At 36.4% G+C, this 23,669-nt stretch overlaps 1 protein-coding gene across 2 annotated transcripts in view; it reads right to left on the bottom strand.

Moving 5' to 3' along the window:
* Nucleotides 1-1,098: 1,098 nt before the first annotated feature.
* The window catches only part of LOC107015118 (DNA polymerase delta small subunit), a 25,474-nt gene continuing 2,903 nt past the window's right edge, over nucleotides 1,099-23,669 (bottom strand). Inside the window, exons 6-15 of one of the 2 annotated variants that reach the window (XM_027915767.1) lie at nucleotides 17,502-17,617; nucleotides 17,326-17,409; nucleotides 13,807-13,875; nucleotides 13,653-13,724; nucleotides 13,448-13,539; nucleotides 13,244-13,371; nucleotides 12,877-12,978; nucleotides 12,745-12,812; nucleotides 4,449-4,537; nucleotides 1,099-1,418 (exon numbers count right to left, since the gene is read on the bottom strand). In XM_027915767.1, the coding sequence (XP_027771568.1) occupies nucleotides 4,478-4,537; nucleotides 12,745-12,812; nucleotides 12,877-12,978; nucleotides 13,244-13,371; nucleotides 13,448-13,539; nucleotides 13,653-13,724; nucleotides 13,807-13,875; nucleotides 17,326-17,409; nucleotides 17,502-17,617 (791 nt within the window). In that variant the 3' untranslated portion in view covers nucleotides 1,099-1,418; nucleotides 4,449-4,477. The remainder of the gene's footprint in view (nucleotides 1,419-4,448; nucleotides 4,538-12,744; nucleotides 12,813-12,876; nucleotides 12,979-13,243; nucleotides 13,372-13,447; nucleotides 13,540-13,652; nucleotides 13,725-13,806; nucleotides 13,876-17,325; nucleotides 17,410-17,501; nucleotides 17,618-23,669) is intronic. The other variant, XM_015215295.2, reaches the window with a different exon arrangement.

The raw sequence follows: 23,669 nt of genomic DNA, 5'->3' as shown, positions 1-23,669 counted from the left end.
ATTAAAATTGTATTACATTGTATTAAATTTGAACAAGAAGAGAGAATTAAGAATGAATGGAAAATGTAACTAATGATTTACAAGACAACGATATACAATGAATTAAACTTGTATCAATAATGGATTAAAAAAGCCTCCAATAGTAACAAATAAATAAAAAAACTACGAAATGAATTAAATTTACATTAAAATTGTAATTACATAACATTAAAATTGAATTAGAAGAGAGAATTAAGAATAAATGAAAAATGTAACTAATGAAAGACATGACAATGTCCTATAAACTGATAAGTTATATCAATGATAAATTAAACAAGCTAAGTATCCAATAATAACAAATAAATCAAAAAACTTCAAAATAAATTAAATTTGCATTAAAACCGTATTATATAATTCAACTTTAACACAATTTTAATACTATATTTAATTCATTTCAATATAATATTTCACCTAAAATCAATTATCGACCTAACCGAACCCTCTTGAAATTGATATATAAACTTCAAACAACATTTTCAATTATTTGTAGGAACTACATATTCAAACTTATCACAAATTCGTAAAATTCAAATAATGAATTCAAAATCTGAAGCTTTATAATAACCATTAATGGTGAACTCTTACTTCTGTAATTTTAAAAATTTAAAATTTCTGCTTAAAAGCGTAATTTTATACAAATTTTTGTTCTTTTTTATCCTCTTTTCATCTTATTTTTGGATAAAAATAATGACATAAGCAAAAACTGATTGGAGGAATATAATTTATTTAGATGAAAAGTTCAAAGAAGAACAAGAATTTTTTTTTAAAAAAAGAGAGAAGATAAACAATGTCAGATAAGAGACAAAAAAAATAGAAGGGAAAAGAAACAGAAAGATATGAAAGAGCAGAAGAGTAAAAAAGAAAGAAAGAGTCGCAGAAGCAGAGGAATTAAAAGAAGAGGCAAAGATCGTATAAATTTCTTAATTTCCAAAAAAAATTATATTTAATTAGAAAAATTATGTAGCAATAAATAGTAAATATTTTTATAATATAAAATAATAAACATAGAAATGTTTGTTATTCAACTCAATAAAATTTCTCGATAAAGAACCACTAATATACGAAGCTAACATATATTTCTTCTAATACACTCTAGAATATGACCCCTTAAAATATACTATTACTGACATGCAATGAATACCCATTGTTACATTATTCCTCAGAGTACACACAACTTGTCATTTGAGTGAGTAGATAATAAAAAAGGTTTCGACTATTACAAGAGAATCCAATTTAAAGAGGGTACTAATATTACAAAAGAGAAATCAATTTAACAGACATGATTGAAGAGAGATTAGACAAATTATATATTCTTAAACCTTCAAACACATCAAATGTAACCTTTTTTTCCCCAGAATTTGTTCTTAAACCTTGAGTTCCTGTAATCACAGAGAAATTTTAAGTATCAAAGCTTTAAAACAACTAAAAGAGTGAGACAAGAAAATGAAACAAATCTTTTGGAACTACACAATTGACATTAACTGTCTCATATCTTGGTGAAAATGAAGAAAAGTACTCTGTATTGTCGTAAAGTATCTTACAAACCACATTACTTTCAGAAAGGAAAAGATTAATGACATGAAAACATTAAGGCGAGCTTCCATGTAAAATGATTCTGGATAGTTGAACACAATAATAAAAACTTCCACCCATTACAATTTTACTTAAGGGAAGAATTACCGAGACGGGACAAGAAGAGGAGGTGTTATTTTGAAGAAATTCATTAATAAAGATGTTGTGGGATATGAAATATAGTGACTCGGGATATATTAGAGAACATTAGTTAATACACAGGATCAGTGAGAATACACAAATGGAGTCATCTTTAATCTCAAATCATCTCGAGACACCTCCAAAATTGATATTCAACTTCCTTTCCAACAAAACTCAATCGAGACAAAATAACAAACAAGAAATCACAAAAATTCGAACCAAGCTTTAATGATGTTCAGAAAGCTCTTTCAATGCAGCTCTATAGTTATTACTAAAGAAAAACATCAAAACGAGGGGTGGCATATACACATCGCAGTAAAAAACTTCAGCGCTTCCAAGAACAATGGAAAGGAGGGAATAGTCTGTATCTTTCGTTGGGGATTTCCGGGAAAAAATCGTCGCATATTCCTCCCGGATTGGTACGCTTTCTTTTCTAAAAACCCTTCTCTCATAGGTCGTTACATTTCAGGCCATTTACGATCGTTTAAAGGGCCTTAGATTATAAAGTCTAAAGACGTGGGGTTCCTTATCGTTCTTGGTGACATACCCAATGAGGTAAGCAATAGGACCAAGACTGCCCATTGATTTATTTAGCCCACACCTGCGTTCGAACTCCTTCTTAAACAACATCGAATTAAACCACTATCTTTCCATAGAGTTTTCTTGCCCCCTATTTGCATGAAAATACAATAGATGAATAGTCATTCGCTATAAAATTCTTTATTTGAATATCTTATTTCCTATCAGACTAAGCATAGAAATCCAATCACTAGGATTATTAACTAATACGGATTGTGAGTATTCAAAAAAAGTTCTGAATCTGGGGGAACATGTACTGATGTAGAACCACGAAAAATGAAATATTATTTAACCCGACAATGAAATCAATGAAGAACTTGAAAGTTAAAGGGAAATTGGCAAATATAACACGAAATGAAAAAACTAATCAACATTTCTCAGTCGAAAAAGGAAGTAGAGAGATTTGGAAGAAAAATATTGAAAGATTATGGTTGAAAACAGTAAGGAGTTCTCTCTCAGAAATGGAAACACTGTACAAATCTGATTCAGAAGCCATGGAATGTGAATGTAAAATCTTAATTACAAAAAATAGTATGTTGGGTAAAAATAATTGAGACAGTTAATGAGTCTTCTTCTCAAAATTAAAATCAACATGTTCAGTTTCTTTTTCCCCAATTATCTAAACTTGAAAAAGAAGCAGCTAGAACCCTTGGATTTTTTCGGTTATGAGATACTTCCCTCCATCCCAATTTTATGTGACACCATTTGACCAGACACAAAGCTTAAGAAAGAAACAAAGACTTTTGAAATTTGTGGTCTAAAACAAACCTTAGATAAATTATTTCATTAAGGATAAAAGGGGAATTTTAAAGTTAAATTGTTTCTAATAAATGAAAAATGTGATTCTTTTTGGGACAAACTAAAAGAGAAAGTGTACCACGTAAATTGAGACGGAGTCGGAACAAATTTTGTAGCCTGAAATGTGGGTATGGTTTTTTTATGCTATAACAGTACCAAATTTCCTTTTATGTCTTTCTTGGGCAGATTATGAATTTTATAATCCATCACAGCACTAGTGATTTAGGTGGTGACACTTATTGTTCTAACTGACATTGTGAATCAACCAGTTCATAAACCTCCATCATATCATCATTTAACAATGGCAGAAGAAGGAAAGGGAACTTAATTTTTTGGACTTAGCTCAACGAAACTACTTCATCAAATACACTCTCATATACTGATACACATGGTGGAATTTTTGCTCCTTTAGGAGATGAAGAGTGTCAATTTTGAGCTTCTCTCTTCTCGTAATTGGTAAGAGCCATGTCATTCTATACTATCACTCTCAGTAGCATTTCTTGTTTAAATATCTATTAAACATGCTACCAACTTCACCACTTACTATTCTCAGCATAAAATGAACTAGATTAGTATTTATACCAGATATATCTATAAATTTAACCAATCGTTTACTCTCAACTACTCCCATTTTGTAATGCATTTTAATTAGGTATTTAGTTTAAGAAAGAAAGATGGACTTATCAAATTTGTTCTCTAACAAAATTCATAGATATCTGTGTTGCTAAAAATCATTTCAATGGGTAAAATGGAAAATTTGAAGTTGAAATCATTTCTAAATATCTTTTTTAGAAAAACACTAAAAAGGAAAGTGAATCGCATAAATTGGTACTTAGTAATTCGTTCCATTAATAGAACATTCAACCAAAAAAATCCCGTTACTTTCTAGAAGCAGGCAACAATAAGGGGTGCACCATCTCTCTCCTCTCACTTATGTTTAAGTTTTTTTTTTTTTTTTTTTTTGAGAATGATAACTTTACTTATGATTAAGTTTATCTATTTATTTTTTCATATTTTTGTCTAGTTTCCTCTATTGTTCAACCTTTCATGCACCTATCACTGGTCAAGCAGCAAGCACTTCCCAGGATCTTAACTTGCATGAATTTCCTACATGAGCTTTCAAGTGCCTTGAGAAACATCACCAGGTAACATGGATGAAATGAAGGTCCTTGCAGGATGAAGGAAGGAGAAGAATATCAAACAACAACAGGGGGTTCAAGGAAACCAATAATCAGGAAGCAAAATCCAATGAAGTGCTGTTTGACAATATCAAGAAACAGAAATACACTTATATGGCAACTTTTAGCTGAAATACACACCCTTTTGACCATTACTTTGTACCTTGCTATTATGAGTGGATTTGAGTGGCAAAGCTGAGCATATGGCACTCAAGGTTTCTGATATTCAACTGCAGTAACAGAAAAGATAAGCTCATATGATTCTTATTCATAGGAGTAAAATGAAAATAAAAAGGAAATCAAGCTTAGCATTATTGTACAAAGGAATGTCATAAGAAAAGATCTTCTGACCACATCTAACATGATCAAAAAAAAAAAGGAAAAATAACTCTTACTCTTTCTGTTTCAAATAAGATGTCTTCCTTTTGTCTGTTTCAAAAACAAAATAAATCTATATTTCATAAGTTCTAAATTTCAACTTTGTTTTTTACCTTCAATAATACTTCCATATAGGAAATGGTAGATTCATGAAGAAGAAAAGCTTCTTTGTATTTCTTGATATTTTTTACATCTCATAAAAATGGATTCCTATACAAAGTCCTAAGATTAAATAAGAAAGGTAACATTCCACAATCAATAACATCTAATTACAATATGAATCTACTACTATAATTAAGTTGGGGAATCACTAATCAACCAATCAACATCATGGTACATTTTTTACCGTAACATTTAAAGGGTAGTTTTGGTGTGTTATACACACCTTTAGTTTAAGACTACAAGATTCAAAAGTATTCTTTACAATCTTAAATTTCAAGCAGTCAAACTAGGACATCTAAAATGAAATGGTGGAACTATTATCTTAGAAGGATTTCATGCTCATGTTTTAATCAAAGTGTCTTCATTGTGACAGGGACAAGCATTACCCAAAAAGAGACAAAATAAAGAGAAACTCATAAGATATAGTCCATATCCAAATTTACTTATTTTACTTTTACAAGTACACAAACAACAGCAGAAATTTGATGCGTCTTTTATATAGTGATTTGGATACCCAACCTTAGTTTAAATGCTTGAATCGTCAGCTACTTTTATGTCATTTGGTGTGTTTAATTTTGTTCTATGGTTTCAGAGGCATTGGAGCTTAAAAAGACTTAAATCAATCAATTCTGACTCAAAAGTGGCTAAGTGCAAAAGAATTGAAAATGCAAACATTGTGCGTGTGGGGAAGTCTAGTCTCCCATGCAAAGAGAAAATGACCAAAATAGTCCTTAATGTATGGATTTATGTTGATTTGGTCCCTTATATATGCAACTTATGGAAAAGGTCCTTTATCTATGTCAAAAACTTATCAATTTAGTCTTTCACCCTAAAACTCTAACTACACAAGAAAAAACTGTCAAATTTAACCGAGATGTGCAACTCATAATTTTTTTTTAACCAAAAAATGAGCCTACATTAAAGATAGTTGCTCACAAAGTACATACTCAAATCCACGGCAACCGTATCTTGGCAAAACGGCAAAATTAAGATCATGGTTTCTCCTTCTTCTCCTTAAAGAGAGCCAAGACAAACACCAGAAAACCTTCACAACTTGGAACCTGGCACCAGGTATATCTCATAAGGCATGGCCCTTTCGACCAAATTCAGCGATCAACACCTTTCTTCAATGTAGTTCAAACAACCATCGTTAGGAACGAATGCAACAATCTTCTTTTTATTTTATCAATTGAACCCTACATTTACGAATAGCAGAGTTGGGCTGCTTAGCCTCAATACCTATCTATTCAAGCCCTTTAGCATGGGATAACCCAACAAATGGCTTCTTCCATTCATTTTCAAGATGCGCAACTCATATGACATACACATATCTTAAACAAAGCCTCTGTCTTCTTTGATCAGTTTCAAAGGATGAGAACTCCCGTCTTTCCATCAGGCGAGAGAATTTTCGACTAAGGTTTGTAGATCAATGAGGAAGTATACATAGTCTAGGATTTGTAGTTCAAATTCAAAAGTTATCGTCAATAGTAAGTAGCTACTATTTTCATAGTTTCTTCGAGTCAATCATTTTTTCGCTTCATTGATTGTTAGCAGTTTAATATGTTTCCATATTTTCTTTGAGTGCGGCTTTAAAATGTCAAATTTGATTCCCATCAACTTATCGGAATGCATCTGCTGCATGATTCCAGTTTCTCCAATCTGCCAATTTATAGTTTTTGTTGTTCTACTCCTGTATTTGATAAGCAACAATTTTGATGAGTGTGTCGGTATCTGTCTTCTTCACCTTCGTCGAAACCTACCCAGACACTAACAATCGAAAATTGTGTCCATTGATTTACAAGAAAATAATTTTTTGTTTGAAAAGGCGGGAGTTCTCATCCTTTCGAGTTGATCCAAGAAGACAGAGGTTTTGTTTTAGATTTTGTATGTCACGTGAGTTGCACATCTCTGTTAAATTTGACAGAATTTTTCGGTGTAGTTAGTGTTTTAGGGTGAAAGACTAAATTGATAAGTTTTTGACATATATAAAGGACCTTTTCCATAAGTTGCATATATGAGGGACCAAATCAATCTAAATCCATACATTAAGGACTATTTTGATCATTTTCTCCCCATGCAAACACCGAAGATCTTGAGATTCAGAGAGGTAGTCTGAAGTTCTGGTAATGTGGGAGTTTGTCTCCTTGATTTCTGATGCACCACAGAAATTCAAAGAGCTTAATTATTTCACTTCTGATAGTGTTTGCTGCAAAATTCCATTTTCCAGCACATGTATAGAACTTCATAGAGGTGATATTCCAACTACTGCAAATGCATGTAGTGACTACCTATGTATGTTGGGTAGGGGTAGAGCGGCGGGGCCAGACGAGATCAAGGTGGAATTTTTGGGAGAGTGCATGCAGGGCAGGTATTTAGTGGTTGACTAAGCTGTTCAATGTTGTTTTCAAGACGCCAAAGATGCCTAAAGCATGGAGATGGACTAAAGTGATCTTGTTGTTCAAGAACAAGAGTGGCATTCAGAATGTAATAACTATAGGAGTATCAAGCTACAAAGCCACACTATAAAGGTGTGAGAGAAGGTGGTAAAGATGACGGCGAGGAGGGGCATGACTATTTCCAAGAACCAGTTTGGATTCATGTCGAGGCGCTCAACTACAGAAGTCATTGATCTCGTAAGAACGGTGGACGAGTACAGAGAGAGGAAGGGCTTACACATGGTATTCATCGCCCTATGAAAGGCTTACGACAAAGTCCTAGGGAGGTTCTTTGGAGGTGGTTGGAGACTAGAGGTGTACTTGTGGCATAGACTAGGGCGATAAGGACAAGTACATAGGCACCAAGATCCAGGTCAGGATAGTGGGAGGAGATTCGGAGCACTTCATGGTTTTGATAGGGTTGCACCAAGAATCAGCCCTTAGCCCGTTTTTATTTATCTTCGTGATGGATGCATTGATGCGATAAATTTGAGGTGAAGTGTCATGGTGTATGTTATTTGCAGAAGACAGTTTCGATTAACGAGACTCATGGTGGAGTTAACACTTAGCTGGAGGTTAAGAGCAGACCCTCGAGTCTTAAGGGTTCAGGTTGAGCAAGACCAAGACATAATACTTGGAGGTGCAGGTTAAGCGATATAAGGCATGAGGCTGACATGGTAATTAAGCTTACACAGGCCATCCAAAGAGAGGAAGTGTCAAGTATCTCGGGTCTATTATTCAGGAAAATTGAGAGATTGATGAAGTTGTCACTCACCATATTCGTGCAGGATAGATGAAATGGAGGCTCACATATGAAGCCTTGTGTGAAAGGAGACACCAAAACATAAGGCAAGTTCTACACAGTGGTGGTTAGACCAACTATATTGTATGGGGTCGAGTGTTGGTGAGTGAAAACTCACGTGCAAAAGATGGAAGTGGCGGTGTGTGAGCATACTAGGAGAGATAGGATTAGAAATGAGGATATTCCAGACAAGGTGGGAGCGACTTCGGTGGATGACAAGATGCGAAAAGCGAGGTTGAGATGGTTAGGGCTATGGATGGTTTTAGGAGAGGTCAATGTAGACCGAAGAAGTATTGGGGAGAGATGATTAGACAGAACATGTTATTGTTTCAGCTTATTGAGGACATGATCATAGATTGGAGGTTGTGGAGGACAAGAATCATGGTCGAAGGTTCTTAGGTAGGATTGCATTGTCCTGTTGTCCTCCACACAAGTTCGTAGTATTACTCTTATAGTTTGTTGTCGTACAATTTTTTTTACTATTCGTTGTTTCTTCTACTTCAACAATCAAATTGTTTTGTGGTAGTATTGTTATTGTTTGTTGGTTTTTTCATTATTAGTTGTTTCTTGTACTTCCATTATTTCTTTTCCTGACTGCTTTGGACTTGTTTTCTTGAGCCGAAGGTCGATCGAAAATATTCTCTACCTCAGAGGTAGGGATAAGGTTTGCAAACACCATATCTTCGCCAAACCCCACTTTGTGGGACTACACAGGCTACGTTGTTGTTGTCATAGATATAGTATGCATCTTAATTTGTTCCCTTATAATTATATTTTAATTATGTATGGATTTTATTTCATTTCTAGGATATTTAAACTTTAGTTATTTATCCTCCAGTAGCTCAAGGGAATGATCAAGCAGCGTCTTCTCATCTTTCATAATGTTATAAGAGCATTAGTGAGAAACACCTAGGAAAGAAAACAAAATCATGTAGTTGGTTGACTTTCTAGGGTTGTTTTGTGTCACCACCTTCTCTTTCAGTGTGGTGTGAAAACCAACATCGTCATAGAAATCCTAACCTTCAGTGAGCAAATCTCAGTCAGCCTCTCTAGAAGCAAACCCTACATGCACCCTCATGCGTAGTCAAAACAAATTTTCTAGCCAGCACGTCAACTCCATGTGCCGACGTGTGTGAGCTTTTCTGGCCAAATTTCTGACAAACTTCTTTCTGTTGTGGTGTTGCCAAGTCATTCTGAGGTTACCCAACTAAGTACCGCCTCATTCCAACCACCAAAACACCACCCTCCAGTGATCATCTTCAATTCCAAACAAAATCTGGCTTTACAAAAAACCAATATTCAGGTTTACGACTCAGGGCAGAGTTTACTCTACTGTTTGACATTATAGCACCCTGGTAACATCTACTTTATCATACATTTGGTATTTAATTACGTTTTGCTTTGACTCATCACCTTCTCTTTTTTTTACAACGGTAACAGTTTTGTGTGTTAATCTTCAGCACTAAAGGCTGGGGTCCCAAATTTACATAATGGAGCTACATACAGTGCGTCATCACCTTCTCTCTCAGAGTAAATAAGTACTTTTTGTGCTAATTATGGTTTCCAGAATCCAAAACTATTCTATTACCACAAAACCTCTGATAGGTAGTGCAAGCTATTTATCTTGGTCTTACTCTCACTTAATTAAACAGGCTAAGGATATTAATGAAAAGGATAAGGGAGAATGGGGAAAAGCTTGATGCTCAATTGTGTAGCCTATTGTGGAAATCTTTTGATTCGGAGTTGATGCCTAAGTTTGGTCCATTCTGGACTTGCTTTTTAATTTGAAAAGGCTCGTGGGTTACACACAAATGTCCTCTCGTTTTATAATGTGATTTCTTAGTTGACTAGCGTTAAAAAATAGGATTTGGAGATGTTTACCTGTCTTAGACAAGTTCAGGTAGTGATGGAAGAGTTCAATGAGTTGATGCCTGCTACTACAAATATTGACAAAGCAATAAGGGTAACGTCGTAAGACGTTTTTTCTTTTGATACTTTGCAGGCTTCCATATTAATTTGACTAGGTGTGACCCAAATTTTGGCGAGCCTTATTGTCCCTACTGTGGATAATCTATTTGCCCAATCATTACGGCTTGTTGCACCACCTATTTCACCCTGCCATACAGTAACATCAACCAACTTTTTTGTTCAAGTGTCTTAGACAGGAAATTTGAATGGATATCATTCTTGGAGAAGTTAGTCAAGATGTATTGTAACAAATTGGGCCATACTTGCGAAGTGTGCTATCATTTACATGGTCAACCTTCCAGAAATGCTCATGTTGCTCGGACTGAATTCACTGATAACAGAAGGGATATCGGTCCTACTCAACCGATGTCAAACGCTACCTTATGTCCGCTAATATTACCTCCTTAAGTCAAACCTATTACCTACTTTACACTCTCCTCAACTAAGAAACTCGGAATTCTAAGGTTTTACCCATTCCATCTTCTAGATATTCTGTCATTGTCTATCTTTTCGCTCTATCTCCCACAGCTCCACCACCACCACTCTTGACTTGTCATCATCGTCTGCACTCATCAACCGTTGAAGACAATTCATAGACGACTAGATTCTTTCCCTATCTAACCTTTTGAATTAAATTGGACCTATCTTCAAAATTTCTACTATTTCTTTCTTTCCATACTGTCCACCAAATGCAATGTGGAATTATCCTCCACCATGCCTTTTGACTCTTGCTCCCCCCTCTTCTTATTCAACAACTCAACAAATCTGCTGTATGCTCGGGCATGGTCCAGTTTGTTTTTATGAGACTAAGGAAGATGGCACAAAAATTTGTGTTGTAAAGTTGCAATGCAAGAATAGATGGCCCAACTCGAAAAGGTTTTTGTTCTACTTGTAACCCTAATCCTATCTATACTTGTCTATGTTATCATTGATATTGTCTAAGTTATCATCAATTGTATTATCACTATCATTTGTTTCTATCCCTAAGAGTACAAGTGAAGCTCTTCCTCATCCAGGTCGGTAACAGGCTATGACTGAGGAAATGTTTGTCTTACACTCTAGTAGTATTTGGGAGTTTGTTCTTGTATCTTCAGGTAAGTCTACCATGGTGTTTGTCAAGAAGACAAGTCACTCTAGTAGTATTTGGGAGTTTGTTCTTGTATCTTCAGGTAAGTCTACCATGGTGTTTGTCAAGAAGACAAGTCTTTAAAGTATGGACAACAAGGAAGGGTAAGACTATGGTAGCAAAAGAAGAATTTGACATATCCATTTTTAAGTGTGCACAACAAACACATGATATAGTCATCCATTATTTTATTTTATTTTGAAAATGGTAATGGTAGTCATCCATTATAACTATATGAAACTTGATGTGGAAAATATGGGGAACTTTGAAGTATAGCATACTTGTCCTTGAGATTAACAATTCAAAAAGTTTTAAGAGAACTAGCTAATGGCTAAACTCTAAGTTGCTCGGACTCTTTACTTTTGGTGTCGCACCCATGTCGACACGACATAGATGAGGGTGTGGGATCCGTACCCGAGCTGGTCAACCGTTTTGGGTACTTCGACCAAATTTGAGGGAAAATTTCTACATAGATTCGATGATTTTTGTAATCAAAACAAAAACAAGGTGACATTGAAGAAAATGGAAGACCTTGTACACATAAACTTCTATTGTCACTCTCTTTTCTTTTATCTCCTTCCAGAAGTGTCCTCTTGATCAATAATTTCTCCTCAATCTTCCACATAATATCTCATAATTTAGGTTTTATAACTCTATTTCAAGATATTTGAGTTATTTTTAGCCGAATCCTTGCACTCGTATGTATGACGTATCACCAAATCTTAAAATTTAGATCATAGAGGATCCGCACCCGTATCAGACACCAGCACCCGAGTCCGAGCAACTTAGTTTAAATTAACTTAAAATGATAAATATCCGTCAAACAACAATTCCGGAAAATCAATGCAAATTAGCAGGTGCCAGAATGAGACAAATGAGACCAACAATCATCTTTTTCTACACTGTAGAGTCACAGGTCAACTATGGTCTCTGTTTTTGAGACTCACTGATAACAGCTGGACGATGCCAGAACATACTGCTGACTTGTTAAGCTGCTGGATCAGGAGAGGAGGCAGTAAAAGCCAAAAAAAGTGGTGGAGAATTATTCCAGCTTGCATATGGTGGTCAGTATGGAAGGAAAGAAATGGAAGATGCCATGAGAACAAATCGAACTCCATACAGAAAGTCAAAGAAAATTGCATTGCGTATTTGTATTTTTGGTGTAAACAGGAATGTATAGAGGAGGTAGAGCAACTAGTAGATATTTTAGGTTTTTTTGCAATTAGCCTTCCTAGCCCCTCTATGTACGAATTTTTGGAGGTCACCAGCATGTCCTTAATGCTGAAGAATACAACATTACCGCTTTCCAAAAAAAATAAATTAGCTGGTGCATATCAATTAGCACCATAATGCTCCCCCTTCACAGGAAATATATTGGAAAGCTAGAGTTTATTAAGCAGTCAATTAATGTTTAATAGAGACACATCCATTGTGCAGAAAATGTTGATATCAGTCTCAGAACAGAACTTCTTTCTGTAGAACAGTTAGAAGAGGCTATATAATTGATAACCTTATACTAATTTAAACATGCTGAGGAGACAGCTGATTAAAACAGTAGAGGCTTACCACCACTGCAACTCCAGTCTCTGCAAATCTAGGAATGCAAATAAGCATTACCATCTGTCCTTCTGATCCTGCAGATAGTATTATGATCACACACATTCTCCAGAAACTTGAACAATTAAATTTAAAACATACCTTTTATCAAGCGAGATTCATATTTATCCTGGTTGCCAACAAAATAAACATGAGGACATGTTTCGATATAGAAAGGATCCCTATCAGTGAAGGGATAGCAACCTGGAAATGTAATGGATGAATATACCAACTCAGTTGGAAGAAATATATGCAATCAAATTGAATTGCAAACTCTTCAAAGAACAAAAATAGTCATCTTTTAGCTCTTCCTTTTCCAAGATCATATATTTCGCGTCACCAACTCAATTTGCAATCTAAAAGCATGGATTTGTAAAATCAAAGAATAAACTGGGCAGAGTAGAAAACTTTAGGCAAGAGAACCACAATCATAAGAACTTCCAAGTGTAGCAAGGCAAAAAGTTTTGACCGAGGGTATTTGGTGCTGTTGGTGCTAGGTGTCTCCACCTCAATGTTCTCTCCATAAAGTCAATATTGTTGTTTGCCTCCGAATACTTGCCAAGATCATCAATATTTTGACCAGATGTACCTAGGAACCTGATGATCATGCAGTAACCATGCAAACAATGAATACATTTCTTTAACTAATAACTAATCAACTACTAAATCACACCTGATGTTGTCAAGTTCAAAACAATGTGGATTCGTGCAAGATCTGAAAGTGTTATACGCTGATGATCCAGGGAAAAGGCATCTATGGAGAGGCTGAAATTTAACAGATGATCACGGATAACCAATCAAACCTCTGAAAATCTAAAGAAAATGAATTAAGGAAATGCTCTGACTGGAGTATTCAGACTGTGCTAAGCAAGGAAGACCTGCTGTGGGAGGGAGAAATTTGCTGGATCACTGGACCCTGGCATGATATCCAAAGGTATACTTGCTGCAATCTGGAAAAGGAGAAAATCATTTTCTTAACCCATATTGTACAATTTGCACTAGTATGTTGGTTCCAATTTAGGATAAGAATACCTGAGTTAACAAAATATCAAGCTCTTTAATTGGCTCAAACAATCTGGACTGGTCCTTTGACCCCAAATTCTGTGACACAATAAACTTTTGTTAGTGTCTTGATGGAGACTAGGAAACTAGTCATTTGCAGTTCTGAGGAAAATCAATTATAAGAATTTGCAGCACATGGAAAAAGAATTTCCTTTTATCATTTTTTGGGAGAAGAACATAGAAAAAATCTAATGAACCGAAGACATGAGTCCACGAAATGATTCTGTACTGGTTAAATACTATTAATTATCAACTCATTTTGCACGACCATCAAAGGTTTAAGAAATTCAAGATCCCGAAGCAGCTAATTTAATAACAATAATAGAAGCAAGACCTAATTTTGTATTCTTAAAAAGTAACTATACATTTTTAAATATGTCACTGTAATATTTGTTATCCCTGGCGTTTTGTGATGACAAATACATTTGAATAACAATGTCCAATCACTAATGAAGTTGTTCTTTGGACGAAGGCACAAAAATATACAATGAAGTTACGGTGCAAGAAATTCAAGATGTACAAAAATCTGAGCCTTGCTTGTCCAAGGGAGATGAACTTGTGAAAGGCAAAGACTTCTAAAAGGGGGAAGATGAAGCTGCCAAGATTCAAAAAGAAAAAATCACTCCTGTAGAAGGAAGATTTGAGAAGTCGTGGCTCAAGGAAGAAATATCCTCAGAATATGGCAACCAAGGATAGGACTTAATTATAGGAAATGAAAAAGGGGAGAACTTCATTTTGAAGGCTTCCTTCCTTTTTCTCAGTGGAAGCTATCTATGAGCACTCTAAAGGAGACCTTTCCAAATCAAGGTTGAACAAAGAGTACATTCAGGCTTGAGTACAACGTCAAAAAGTCACTCAAGATTGGAATGATGCTGGACTGTAACCAAGGACAAGGATCATACAGAATCTCCAAGAGTAATCAAGCAAGTCAAAGACTGATTTCCAAGTTAACAAGTTCCAAAAAATGTCGGAGACTCATTCCAGAACAAGAATCTGGTAGAATTAATGAGGACTAACAGTCAGAACATTCAAGAGGAAGATCTCAGACAAAGGTATAAAAGAGAATCGGCAACAACATAAAGTACACAGCTTACTCCAGGAATCTCTCTTATGCTTCTAAATACATGGTAACAGTGTAGTGAAGTAAGCAGTGAGAAAAAAAGAGAGTGAGTTGTGTGGGTTCTTTTGGGTGATCAAGTGAAAACTAAAGGGTGTGTTCATTGTTGGTGATCGAGTGAAAACTACATGATGGTGAACGTTATTGGTAATCGAGTGAAAACCAACTAGTCATGTAACTAGAAAACCACCCAAGTAGTTTTGACATTACATGTAAGTAATCCTCTATGGTGGTGAGTCGGAACCCTAATTCCGGCGATCGAATCTGATTGGAATCAGAAAAAAAATTACATAGTCAACCTCGGAATGAAGAGGCGACTCAGATAGAAAAAAAAATTATCGAAAAAACAGGCCGGAAAAAGTCACATGCGCCGGCGCATGGGTCTGACAGTTCGTATGACTGGGCTTTACTCGCCGGGAAATTCCGCAGCTAGTGGTGGTGTCAATTTTATGAAAACAGTGACCGAAAATAATAATTATCCGGACAGCAACTAGGTTACCGCAAAATATTAATTTTTTTTAATTTTTTTTTTCTCACAATTGCTCTGATACCATGTGAGAAATATTGGAGAAAAGTTTATTGAATTGCGTATCTAAATTGTTACATGAAGACCCTATTTATAGACACTACATTGGAAACCTTTTCCAACTAGAATTCCTATTCTTATTCATATTCTAATTCCTATTCTAACAATGCTCATATCTTAAAATGCTAATTTTGCTTTCTTTCTTCCTCTTGCATTGAAGAGGCACAATTATACAAATTCCTCTAGTTCAGGCCACCCGTAGTAGAATTTTCCTATGACAGCAAAATGCAATTTTCTTATACATTCATCTTGTCCACTTCTTTTTCTCCCATATAACTATTGGTTCACCATGTACATATGTTATATCCTCGATGGGAATAGGGTTTGCAGGTTTAGAGATTTCTGGGGTTAACAAGTTCAAGTATGAGGTTATTATGGGTGTTGGTGATGGTTCTCCACCGGGAAGAGGCGGCCAGCAATTGCTGGAAATAGCCATGGCACCTTCTAGCATGACTCATAGGTAAATAGTACGGTTCCAATGGGCAAATTTCTAGAGAGCCCCCAAAATTTTCCTTCTAATTATTGACTTTAAATTTAATGATAAACATCTATACTTGCTGAATTTGAATAAATAACCAGTATCTTTTGCAGTTCCTGAACCTCAGTATATAGTCAGCCTACTTAGACTAAATAGGCTAAATTTTAATTGCTTATTATACACCGCCCACCCCCACCCCTTCTGTGTTTTCAATATTCTCCTTCACCATATAATACCTAATCTAAACAATGAATGGCTGAATAGCTGAACTAAAATCTTACATCTATTTTTAAACATTAGAGAAGAAAGAGAAATTGTATAAATTCAAGGACTTGAGGGCGTTCAACAAGGCCTTGCTAGGTAAATGGATTCGGAGGTTAGACGTGGAAGAGCAAGAATTATTGAAAAGAGTTATCACAGGAAAAATTGGCACTCATTAAGAAGATTGGATATGAACGGGTTTACTATACCATGTAAGGTAGCTCTTTCGAAAAGCATTATGGAAGTGTTGGAGAAGTTCTGTAGCCATATCTGATACTGAATCAAAGATTGCACCAACAAATACCTTTATGTGATGGTTTTGAGTGTGTCAGAATTTCTTGCCGGCAAAGGAGATGAAGGAAGGTTCTATCGAATATAGAGTTTAAGTATCTGTTAGGAGAAACCTGCCAGATTGAGAGGTTAAAGAGGTTAACAATCTTCTCAGGCTGTTGTCAAGGGAGGAAAGGGAGTTCCCTTATCATCAGTAAGGATCCTCTGGAACCATTTCGGTCCATTTATGACCAATTTATTAAAATTAAATATTTTTCTTTAAGTAAATTAGGGTTCTCTACAAGTATAGTATCTCTAAATCTCACTTGACCCTACATTGACATAGAGGTCTCTGACTAAACTGAAAAGACTAGAGAAAGCTGGATCTATTGCAATCGCAACAGCAACAGCAACAAGAAGTCTTGGCACCAACCAGTTACTAGTTATTTCTTGTTGACTCCATTTTTCCATTTTCTAATGAGCAAAAGCCATACAAATTAATGTAGCACTTATAATCACAGAGCATTTGACGCGTCAAAACGAGCAATTGCTCAAATATGCTTCTTGGTATTTATTCTACATCTGGAACAGAAAATTGCCTGCTTTTATCAACAAGTTTAAAGACAGGGAGTAATGTTAGCAATTCTGGCATGTGACTGCAAAAATTCCTCCTTTATAATGAGAGGTAGCATTTCTCTGAGGTACACAGGGAAAAGATAATGGAAAAATAAGAGATGGAAAGTCAGAAATTTGCTACAAGCACAAAAGCAAAAATACCTGTCCGTTGAGAAGTCCATGAGGAACTTCAACAAAGTTTCCAGCAATAACAACTTGAACTATTTGAGCTGCAATATTTTGTTCCTTTTCGAGTGGTACGTTTACAGGATAGCATAATATTAGTTAGATTGCCATGTATCCAATACTTATTAGTAGAAAGTAAAGCATAATTGAACCTTCTCATCTCCTAAATGTCCAGTAATGTGATCAACTAAAAGTTGAAATTGGAGAGGATTAGAAGAGCTTCTTCCAACACTCAAACCAGAGATGAAAACCACATATTTATCTTCACCTGTCAAATCCAACAGAAGATCTCTGGTTATGTTCCAGGAAAATTAAGGTAATGAAAAAAAATGTCTCTCCCCAAGTTGAAGGCTGCATCAAAGAACTTAACACTTTTCGAGAGTCTACCAACCTTTTACTTATGAAAAAAATCATATATTATTGATAATGCAATTACACTGAGCTTCATAATTCACCTGGACAGGCTGACGAATTCAGAAATCAGCCCATACATAGATGAGACATTAACAAAAAGAATTTTTTTTTTTTTTGAAATAGGTAAGTTTGTATTCGTCAGCATTAAGGATATGCTGGCACCATCAAACAGTTAAACTACAGAGTCCCTATCAGATCTATAATCTGATCAGTATCTTCTATACATAATTGCTTACACCAAAAGAGTAAAGATACAATACAATTCCATTTGACTTTATGAATGGGATTGGACCTATCTTCAAAACATCTGGCATTTCTCTCCCTCCATACTGACCACCATATACATGAGGGAATCAATCTCCATCTATTTTGGTTCTTACTTCCCCCTCTTCTGATCCATCAGCTAAGAAGGTCTGATGTATGCTCAGGCATGCCCCAGCTACAGCCAGTAATGTTGAGAAACAAATTCCACAACTGAGCAGTGTACTTGCAGTGCAAAAAAAGGTGCTTGTTTGTCTCCTCAGTCACCATACACAGAAAACACCTAGAAACCAATTGTCTCTTCATCTTCTGTAGCACTTCATGGGTAAGGAAGGCCCTTTTGATAACCAACCAAGTGAAGCACTTAACTTTGGTAGGAATACTGCTTTTCCAGAAATAATTCCACTTGCATTGAGAATTTGTATAAGTCACCTGGAGACCTCTTGTGTAGCCACTTCTTTACAGAAAACATCCCGTTACCGTTGTGTTTCCAAAGAGGTATATCAACCTCTGTACTGCTAATAGAAACTTGCCCTATTTTTCCAAGTAACAGGGCAACCCTCTCTATCTCCAATCATTTAAACACCTCCTAAAAGATATATCCCACCCCTGTGTGGACCAACACTCTTGGATTGTCACCTCTGGGTTTACACAATTAAGAAATAGGTAAGGAAAGCCTCCTTTAAAGGAGTTTGAACCAACCACCTATCTCTCCAAAATTTTGTCTTTGCTCCATTGCCAACCTTAAGGCAAATATTGTCTTCCATTAATTGCCATAAATTCCTAATTGTTCTCCATACTCCCACTCCAATGTATCAGTTACTATTTCCGTGCACCATGGGCTAGCTTCACCATACTTAGACACAATGACTTCCTTCCACAAAGCCTTATCCTCATTGATGTATCTCTGTAACCATTTCAATAGAAGACTCTCATTTTGCAGCCTAAGATTTCTGATTCCCAGCCCCCCATCTTTTTTACTAAGCAACACTGTTTCCCATTTCACCAAACAGTAACCTTTCCCTCTTTATTACCTTGCCACAGAAAATTCCTCCTCATCTTATCCAGTTTTTTCACCACTTTTGTTGGGATTGGAAAAGTGACATCACATAAGTACGTAGCGAATCAAGGACAGAGTTTATCAAGATCAATCTACCCCCCATTGATAGGTACTGGGCCTTCCACTTAGCTAACTTCCTCTCAGTTTTCTCTAGAATCCCATCCCATATCTCTAGTGCTTTGTGTTTATAGCCTAGGGGCATACCAAGATAAGTGGTTGGTAGCTTTTCTATTCTGCATCCTAGTATGTTGGCCAAGCTCTGAACCTGAGGAACCTCCAAAACTTGAAAAAGGCTGCTCTTTCCCCAGTTGACTCTCAACCCTGAAGCACTCTCAAAGAGTATCAAAATTAGTCTGATAAACCTAATTTTATCCACTGTTGGCTCACAAAATATGATGGTGTCATCTGCATAAAATAGATGGCATATCTCCTTACCCTCTCCCATTCTGTTGTTCATTCGGAAACCTGTGATCCATCTCTTTTGGATTGCAATCCTCATCATACTGTCAAACCCCTCCATAGCTAAAATAAATAGGAAAGGAGAGAGTGGATCTCCTTGTCTCAAACCCCTCTCAGAGGCAAAAAACCCAATAGGCTCACCATTCACAAGAACGGAGAATCTAACTGTTTTGATAAAAACTTCCATCCATTTCACCCATTTATCTCCAAATCCCATTTGCCTTAGGATATTGAGGAGGTAGTCCCAGATCACATGATCATAAGCTTTTTGAATGTCAAGCTTACACATTATTCCAGGAATACCATTCTTCCTTCTTGCATCTATGCACTCACTGGCTAATAATGCAGCATCCATTATTTGTCTTCCCTTTATGAATGTCATCTGATGGTTGTTGACTAGCTTATCTATCACTGTTTTGAGCCTCTCAGCGAGAATTCTAGCTATGATTTTGTAAATCCCCCTACCAGACTAATAGGTCTATAGTCTTTTAACTCTGTGGCACCTGGTTTCTTTGGAATTAATGCTATGAAGGTTGCATTGAAGCTTTTCTCAAAAGTTTGGCAGGTGTGGAAAAAATTGAAAGCATATATGATGTCCTTCTTCAAGGTGTCCCAGAAAGTTTTGAAGAAAACCATTGGGAAACCATCTGGACCAGGAACCTTCTCCATAGCACACATGTTAAGACATTTCACGATTTCCTCTTTTTCAAATGGTCTCTGCAGCCATGCCTGTACTTCGACAGTAATTTTTGTTCCTCCATGTAGATTTAGATCTGGTCTTCATTGCTCAGTCTCTTTATATAGCTCTTTGTAGAAACTCTGAACCGCTTCTTTAATACTGTTAGGATTATTTATTTCAGTGCCATCCACATTTAGTTTATCTATAGAATTGAACCTTCTATTTGCAGTAGCAATTCTATGAAAAAACTTAGTATTTTTGTCTCCCTGTTTCAGCCATTGGATCCTTGACCTTGTCTCCAAGCCATCTCCTCATTTTTTGCTACGTCTTCATATTCCAAATCCAGTTGAGTCCTCTGCAACACTTCATCATCAGTGAGTGGTCTTACTTCCTGCACAGCTTCGCAGTTTGATATTTGGACCAAAATATCCTCTTTTCTTTGCCTCCAATTTCCCCTGTTTCTCTTCTCCCCTCCTTCAACTTCCCTTTGAGCAATTTCAGCTTTTCTGCCAACACATAGCCTGGTCTGCCATTTATATTGAAAGAAACCCACCATTCTATGACTTTTTGCTTAAAACCATCAACTTCTAGCCACCAAGTTTCAAATTTGAAAAAAGATTTTTTCCCTTCCCAGTTTCCACAAGTCAACAAAATGGGGTTATGATCAAATATCAACTTTGGAAGAGTGGTTTGTTTGATTTGAGAGAAGCTCTCCCCCCATTCTGCACAGTGTAAGAATCTATCAATTCTGGAGGCACAATCAAAATCCTCACCCCTTCTCCAAGTGTAGGATCCTCCAAATAAAGGAGGATCCACCAATTCTAATTCCTCTATGCAATTGGAAAATTCAGCCATGCTCCCACTTAACCTGCGGCAGTTTCTTCTCTATGAGGGATATCTAGTGACATTGAAGTCACCACATACTATCCATGGCCTTAGACATGTACTTCTCACATTGATCAACTCTTGCCATCCTCCTAGTAACTCTATTGCAATCAGCATACACACCAGTCAAATGCCAACTCCAGTTATCATTTAAACTGGTGAACTTGCCAGTTATGCATTGGTTGCCATCCGCCACCATCTCCCCATTCCAAATTCTTTTATCCCAAAGAATAAGGATTCTCCCACTGCTCCCCTGCGCCTCCTTTTGGATCTTTCACATCCATCTATTGTGCCATATACTTTGAATAACATTGTCTATCTGACCATCAAGTTTTGTTTCAACCAACACAAAGACATCAGCCCCCCACTTTAGAAGAAGCTTTCACCAACTCCCTCTTACTTCCCCCGTTCAACCCCCTAACATTCCAGGAGATTAACTTGACTCTCATTGATGAGTGAGAGTTAGAAAAATTCTCCCACTAGTTCTAGGTTCCCCATTCTTGAAATTTTACATCAAAAAGTAAGTTCCTAACCTCTTTTGGAACGGTATATTTTGGAGATGAGATCCCTGAAGCTTCCCCCTTATTGTTCCTTTCCTCCCTTCTTCGATCTAGCTTCATTAGTAGTTCCAAAGCTTCCTGTCTGCATCCTCTGATATCCACCCCAAATTGCTGACTCAATTTGATCATGTTGGCTTGGACCCATTTAGTTGCTTCTATTGAAGCCTCCTCTTCATTTGCACTATTATCAATCTGTAATGGGAATGGTTCATGTTCGTTATACATGCCTTCTAAAGCTTCAGAGAAATCATCATCCACAACTTCTCCTTGTTTTTCCCTGACTTCATCTTTACGGATTACCAAACTTTTTGTAGAAGTATCACCCTTAGCTTTTTTTAGTAAAAGTTGGTTACCCATCTGTCGGCTTCCCTTCTTCTTTTTCCCCATGCAGAGCCCTTTCTCCTTTTCTCCATTGAAGAGAACAAAATTTCCTCCCCTCAAAAGCATTTGTCATTGTGAATAATAGATCAACAAAAGGTTCTGTAAAGAGCTTTTTTGTTTTACTGGAACCTGACTCCAGTAAAAGATATATTCAAGACACTCTGTTTGTTGAAGCTGTCTTAGAAACAGATATATTCATTATAGTTGAGCCAGCAACACATGATGTAGTTACCATTACAGAGAGAGGTGACTGAGTAGTAAGGGGGGCCTTGAAGGAAGTCAACATAAACTATATTACAAACATGAAAGAAAACAAACTTAACTTGAAAAAATTGGACAGAAATTTATTTTTTTTGAGATAAAGGTAAACCATACGTTCACACAAAAAATCATCATTCAAATTGGAACAGTCTTCCCACCGTAACTTGTTTACACCAAAGATAAAGAAGAGTAAGATAATTTCATCTTGATCTTATGGATACTAATTCTCTTTCCTTCTAAACATCTTACATTTCTTTCCTTCCATAGTGTCCACTGGATGCAAGCTAGAACACCTCTTCCTCCGGTCTTCCTCGGCCACTCTCTTCTTCCAATTCCTTTCCAGTTGTTTAGCACTTCAAAAGTAGCCTTGGGCATTACCCAAGTCACCCTAGTATACACAAGAACATGTTCCACAGATTTACATAATCTGTTCTGCAGTGCAAGAATAGATGGTCATTGACATTTGCCTCTTGTTCACACATATAACACCTTCAGCAAAACTGTAGACCTTTTCTTGGTAAACTTCACGGGTGAAACAGGCTCTTCTGATCACCGGCTATGTGAAACAGGATACTTTGAGAGGAATTTTGACCTTCCAAGACCAAACTACTGTCGGTGATTGATTGTTATTCATTCTCCAGTAGCACGACGTCACTTTTCACAGTGAATACATACCCGCTTAATGTGCATTTTCCAAATTGGCTTGTCAAGGCCAGTGGAGATTCCTGAGAAAGCATTCAGTACCTACAGCAAACTTGCTACTCTACCAACCTTCCAATCATTTAAGGCCCTCCTAAAAATGAGGTCCCAACCTTGAGGACTCCACACTTGAGAAACAGTGACATTCTATTGTAGTCTTAAGATGTATATATCTGGGAAGAGATTCATCAACTTATCTTCACTTATGCATTGCTCATTCCAAAAGCTTGTCAACCATCTCCAACCTTGAAGAGTTGGTAATGAAAAGAGGCAACAATCTTCTGATGGTTTACCACACAGAACAGCCAAACTTTCAAGCAACTCCCTTGGTGATCCAGTGGTTCGGAAGCCCATACTTTGATGAAGCTGCTCCATAGGGTCGTATCTTCATTGCAAAATCTCTGTAACTGTTCTGTAATAGACTAGTATTTTGTAGACCAAGACTCTTTATACCTAAATCTCCTTAGCTTTGCAAAGAGTTACAACATCGCATTTTACAAGATTGTACCTTTGCTTCACCTTGTTCTCTTACCATAGTAATATTCTCCTCAGCTGATTAAACCTCTTTTAAATGCTCCTTGGCAAAGGGAACAAACTCATCATATATGTGGGAAGGGCATCCATTACTGAATTGGAAGTGTCAGTCTAAGCGCCCCCCCTC

This window comes from Solanum pennellii, chromosome 3 (genome assembly GCF_001406875.1).
Source record: "Solanum pennellii chromosome 3, SPENNV200".
NCBI lineage: Eukaryota > Viridiplantae > Streptophyta > Magnoliopsida > Solanales > Solanaceae > Solanum > Solanum pennellii.
The sequence above is the reverse complement of the archived record's forward strand: the minus strand, read 5'-3'. Positions and strand labels throughout refer to the sequence as shown.